Source organism: Bos taurus, chromosome 11, assembly GCF_002263795.3.
Source record: "Bos taurus isolate L1 Dominette 01449 registration number 42190680 breed Hereford chromosome 11, ARS-UCD2.0, whole genome shotgun sequence".
NCBI lineage: Eukaryota > Metazoa > Chordata > Mammalia > Artiodactyla > Bovidae > Bos > Bos taurus.
The window spans coordinates 93,871,179-93,877,178 of NC_037338.1; the positions used below are offsets into that span (position 1 = coordinate 93,871,179).

The window sequence follows — 6,000 nt, forward strand, 5'->3', positions numbered from 1 at the left end:
CCTCCAAACCTTGACGAAGAGGTCAAGGACATGGAGATAAAGAACTACAGCAGCAGCACTGCGGACTTTATCCTCCTGGGCATGTCTTCCAACCCCCAGATGCAGAAACCCCTCTTTGCTGTATTCCTTGTCATGTACCTGATCACCCTGGTGGGGAATGGACTCATCATCCTGGCCATCCACTCTGACTCTCGGCTCCACACCCCTATGTACTTTTTCCTCAGCAACCTGTCCTTCATGGATATCTGCTTCACAACAGTCATTGTGCCCAACATGCTGGTGAACTTACTCTCAGAGACAAAATTCATCTCCTATGTGGGCTGTCTGGTCCAGATGTACTTCTTCATGGCCTTGGGAAACACTGACAGCTACCTGCTGGCCTCAATGGCCATAGACAGGCTGGTAGCCATCTGCAACCCCTTCCATTATGATGTGGTCATGAGCCCACGGCGTTGCCTCCTCCTGTTGCTGGGTTCATGCACCATCTCTCACCTGCACTCCATGCTGCGTGTGCTACTTATGTCCCGCCTGTCTTTCTGTGCCTCCCATGTCATCAAGCACTTTTTTTGTGATACTCAACCTGTGCTCAAGCTCTCCTGCTCTGACACGACTACCAATCAGATTGTGGTCATGACCGAGACCCTGGCTGTCATCGCCACCCCTTTCCTGTGCATTCTCTTCTCCTACCTGAGAATCATCATCACGGTGCTCAAAATCCCCTCTGCGGCTGGGAAGTGGAAGGCCTTCTCCACCTGTGGCTCCCACCTCACTGTGGTGGTCTTCTTCTATGGGAGTGTCATCTATGTGTATTTTAGGCCACTGTCCATGTACTCAGTGGTGAAGGACCGGGTAGCCACACTTATGTACACAATAGTGACACCCATGTTGAACCCTTTCATCTACAGCCTGAGGAACAAAGATATGAAGAGGGGTCTGAGGAAATTAAAGGACCAAGTTTACTCATAGAAAAAACAAAAAGATTACAAGTCATAACTGGGTGATGACCTAAGAGATGATCAGGTTATCTTTGCTTTGTACCCATTTTTCACTTGGTACCCAAAGAGGTGATAGGAAGTGGTGTTGAATCACAGTAAGAGTATTGAACTGGAAACCAGATCACTCAGTCTCTATAAATGACCTTGACCAGATATAGTTCAATACCAAGCTAGTACTGCTAAGAATTTTGATTTCAGGAAAACAGTTTCTGCTACCCATATAGTGGGGGAAAGTTATTGGCAAGTAATTCCCTCTTAAGCTTGACAATGAGTGAGTGAGTGAAGTTGCTCAGTCATGTCCAACTCTTTACAACCCCATGGACTGTAGCCCACCAGGCTCCTCCATCCATGGAATTTTCTAGGCAAGAGTACTGGAATGAGTTGTCATTTCTTTCTACAGGGGATCTTCCTGACCCAGGGATTGAACCTGGGTCTCCTGCATTGCGGGCAGACACTTTACTGTCTGAGCCACTAGGGAATCCCTTATAGTGGGGGAAAGTTATTGGCAAGTAATTCTCTCATAAGCTTGACAATAGTCAGTACTTAAGGAACTGCAAAACTCTATTACTATTTATAAGACATTACCCAGACTTCATAAATTTGGACAGAAGAAATTTAATAGAAAGAAGAAATGGACAGAGTATTTCAAACAGTGGAAACCATTCAAGCAGGTAGAGGCAAGAAACATTGTTAAAATGTCCATAATATATGAAGTGATCTACAGATTCACTGAAATTTCTATTAAATCCTAATATCCCAATTACTCTCTTAAAGAAATAGACAACAAAATCCTAAAATTCATATGGAACTTTTATAAAGGACTCAAAATGTCAAAAACAATCTTGAGAAAAAAAAAAAAACAAAGCTAGAGGCCTCACTTCATGATTTCAAAATATGTTACAAAGCCACAGAAATCAAAACAGTATAGTATTGGCATAAAGACCAATGGAACAGAAGAGAGAACCCAGAAATACAACGAAGTATATACCATCAACTAATTTTCAACAGAGTCATCAAGAATATAGAATAAAAAGAGGGGAGTCTCTTCAATAAACAGAGTTGTTCTAGTCATGTTGAAAATTCCATTGGTATCTATATATTGCTTTGGGTAGTATGGGAATTTTAACAGTATGAGTCCCTGAGTACCATATATCTTCACATTTGTTTGTGTCATCTTTAATTCCTTTCATGAATGCTTTTCAAGTACAGGTCTTTCATCTTCTTGGTTAAATTTATTCCTAGGTATTTTATTCTTTTTGATGCAATTAAAGTAGGATTATTTTCTTTTTTTTTAATTTTATTTTCTTTAACTTTACAATATTGTATTGGTTTTGCCATATATCAAAATGAATCTGCCACAGGTATACATGTGTTCCCCATCCTGAACCCTCCTCCCTCCTCCCTCCCCATACCATCCCTCTGGGTTCGAAGCAGGGATGGCATCGGTGAGGATCAGGAAACAATTGCTTAATTAAACGTTAATTAAGGATATAAAGAGTGGTTAAATAAGGATAGCTCGGTGTGGAAATTCAGTGGAGAAAAGAGGCTGAATAATTCAGCCAGAAGGTGAGAGAAAGAACGACATGGGGAGACCAAGTTTTGGTGAACAAGGCCCGCACTTTATTTTCCAAAGTAGTTTTTATACCTTAAGTTATGCATAGAGGACACTGGGGGAAGGGGTAGAGTCATGAAGTAAGCCAGGCTTTCTTCCTGCAAACTTATCATATGCAAAAGTTTAGGAGATTTGCATCATCTTCTGGCCCGGAGGCCTGTTAGCATTTTAAGACCCTTTCTTCAGAAAACTTATTTTTCTCTAAAGGTGATTAGTCAAGTGTACCCTCCAAAAGCATTAGATAAAGTTGCATTCCTATAGGGCAAAGGTGTGGTGGGCTATAACAAGAAAAAGAATTAACTCAAGGGTCCCAGGTTACAAACATTAAAGCTACTACTTACACCAATTATATTAATCAATTCACTGCCAGGGACACAGCAGGTGAGGAATATGGAGACTTAGCAGCAAACATTGGCCCAAAAAGTGAAAAACCCTTCACCAATACAATTTCTAATCAATCTTTTAACTGCTCAAAGGAATCTGTATTTAGACAGTTTAGAACATCTCATGCCTCTCACAGTTGGGAGGCTCTGAGCAATCACATGTGGCCGGAAAAACCTATTCAGGCAGGCTAGAGGACTTCCAAAGGAGTTTGTAGGTTGAAACACTATCACACCCAGGAACTTCATTAACTGGAGCTGTAAGTTAACTGTTTTTTCAGAGAGAGGTAATGGGGGACAGCCCCCTGTAAAGTCAGAGGTGTAGGTGAGAGCACAAAGCAGAAAGTAGGCAGATTCTGGTTTTGGGGGTAGATGCTCGAGAATTTCCAGGGGTACTCCTGAGGCTCGATCCCGCCTTTGCGTATGCCAAGCCTCCTTCCTCATGACCTTTGCCACAGGCAGAGCTCCTGCTCCTGGCAGTCCCAGTGCACCAGCCCCAAGCATCCAGTATCATGCATCGAACCTGGACTGGCGACTCGTTTCATATATGATATTATACATATTTCAATGCCATGCTCCCAAATCATCCCACCCTCTCCATCTCCCACAGAGTCCAAAAGACTGTTCTATACATCAGTGTCTCTTTTGCTGTCTCGTATACAGGGTTATTGTTACCATCTTTCTAAATTCCATATATATGCGTTAGTATACTGTATTGGTGTTCTTTCTGGCTTACTTCACTCTGTATAATAGGCTCCAGTTTCACTCACCTCATTAGAACTGATTCAAATGTATTCTTTTTAATGGCTGAGTAATACTCCATTGTGTATATGTACCACAGCTTTCTTATCCATTCATCTGCTGATGGACATCTAGGTTGCTTCCATGTCCTGGCTGTTATAAACAGTGCTGCGATGAACATTGGGGTACACGTGTCTCTTTCAATTCTGGTTTCCTCAGTGTGTATGCCCAGCAATAGGATTGCTGGATCATAAGGCAGTTCTATTTCCAGTTTTTTAAGGAATCTCCACACTGTTCTGCATAGTGGCTGTACTAGTTTGCATTCCCACCAACAGTGTAAGAGGGTTCCCTTTTCTCCACACCCTCTCCAGCATTTATTGCTTGTAGACTTTTGGATCACAGCCATTCTGACTGGCGTGAAATTGTACCTCATAGTGGTTTTGATTTGCATTTCTCTGATAATGAGTGATGTTGAGCATCTTTTCATGTGTTTGTTAACCATCTGTATGTCTTCTTTGGAGAAATGTCTATTTAGTTCTTTGGCCCATTTTTTGATTGGGTCATTTATTTTTCTGGAATTGAGCTGTAGGAGTTGCTTGTATATTTTTGAGATTAGTTTTTTGTCTGTTGCTTCATTTGCTATTATTTTCTCCCATTCTGAAGGCTGTCTTTTCACCTTGCTTATAGTTTCCTTTGTTGTGCAAAAGCGTCTAAGTTTAATTAGGTCCCATTTGTTTATTTTTGCCTTTATTTCCAATATTCTGGGAGGTGGGTCATAGAGGATCCTGCTGTGATGTATGTCAGAGAGTGTTTTGCCTATGTTCTCCTCTAGGAGTTTTATAGTTTCTGGTCTTATGTTTAGATCTTTAATCCATTTTGAGTTTATTTTTGTGTATGGTGTTAGAAAGTGCTCTAGTTTCATTCTTTTACAAGTGGTTGACCAGTTTTCCCAGTACCACTTGTTAAAGAGATTGTCTTTAATCCATTGTATATTCTTGCCTCCTTTGTCAAAGATAAGGTGTCCATATGTGCGTGGATTTATCTCTGGGCTTTCTATTTTGTTCCATTGATCTATATTTCTGTCTTTGTGCCAGTACCATACTGTCTTGATGACTGTGGCTTTGTAGTAGAGCCTGAAGTCAGGCAGGTTGATTCCTTCAGTTCCATTCTTCTTTCTCAAGATAGCTCTGGCTATTTGAGGTTTTTTGTATTTCCATACAAATTGTGAAATTATTTGTTCTAGCTCTGTGAAGAATACCATTGGTAGCTTGATAGGGATTGCATTGAATTTATAAATTGCTTTGGGTAGTATACTCATTTTCACTATATTGATTCTTCCAATCCATGAACATGGTATATTTCTCCATCTATTAGTGTCCTCTTTGATTTCTTTCATCAGAGTTTTATAGTTTTCTATATATAGGTCTTTAGTTTCTTTAGGTAGACATATTCCTAAGTATTTTATTCTTTCCGTTGCAATGGTGAATGGAATTGTTTCCTTAATTTCTCTTTCTGTTTTCTCATTATTAGTGTATAGGAATGCAAGAGATTTCTGTGTGTTGATTTTATATTCTGCAACTTTACTATATTCATTGATTAGCTCTAGTAATTTTCTGGTGGAGTCTTTAGGGTTTTCTATGTAAAAGATCATGTCATCTGCAAACAGTGAGAGTTTTACTTCTTCTTTTCCAATTTGGATTCCTTTTATTTCTTTTTCTGCTCTGATTGCTGTGGCCAAAACTTCCAAAACTATGTTGAACAGTAGTTGTGAAAGTGGGCACCCTTGTCTTGTTCCTGACTTTAGAGGAAATGCTTTCAATTTTTCACCATTGAGGATAACGTTTGCTGTGGGTTTGTCATATATAGCTTTTATTATGTTGAGGTATGTTCCTTCTATTTCTGCTTTCTGGAGAGTTGTTATCATAAATGGATGTTGAGTTTTGTCAAAGGCTTTCTCTGCATCTATTGAGATAATCATATGGTTTTTATTTTTCAATTTGTTAATGTGGTGTATTACATTCATTGATTTGCAGATATTGAAGAAATTTGCATCCCTGGGATAAAGCCCACTTGGTCATGGCATATGATCTTTTTAATGTGTTGTTGGATTCTGATTGCTAGGATTTTGTTAAGGATTTTTGCATCTATGTTCATCAGTGATATTGGTCTGTAGTTTTCTTTTTTTGTGGCATCTTTATCAGGTTTTGGTATTAGGGTGATGGTGGCCTCATAGAATGAGTTTGGAAGTTCACCTTCCTCTGCAATTTTCTGG

The 6,000-nt window shown here is 39.9% G+C and overlaps 1 protein-coding gene across 1 annotated transcript; it reads left to right on the forward strand.

The window, feature by feature from the left end:
- Positions 1 to 30: 30 nt before the first annotated feature.
- OR1L6 (olfactory receptor family 1 subfamily L member 6) lies at positions 31 to 966 on the forward strand. Its single transcript, NM_001390466.1, has one exon. The coding sequence runs from the start codon at positions 31 to 33 to the stop codon at positions 964 to 966; it is 936 nt and encodes a 311-aa protein (NP_001377395.1).
- The last annotated feature ends 5,034 nt before the right edge of the window (positions 967 to 6,000 follow it).

What these genes read in the sequence shown, in the direction of transcription:
- OR1L6 (NM_001390466.1), top strand. Translation starts at nt 31, where the DNA reads ATGGAGATAAAGAACTACAGCAGCAGCACTGCGGACTTTATCCTCCTG.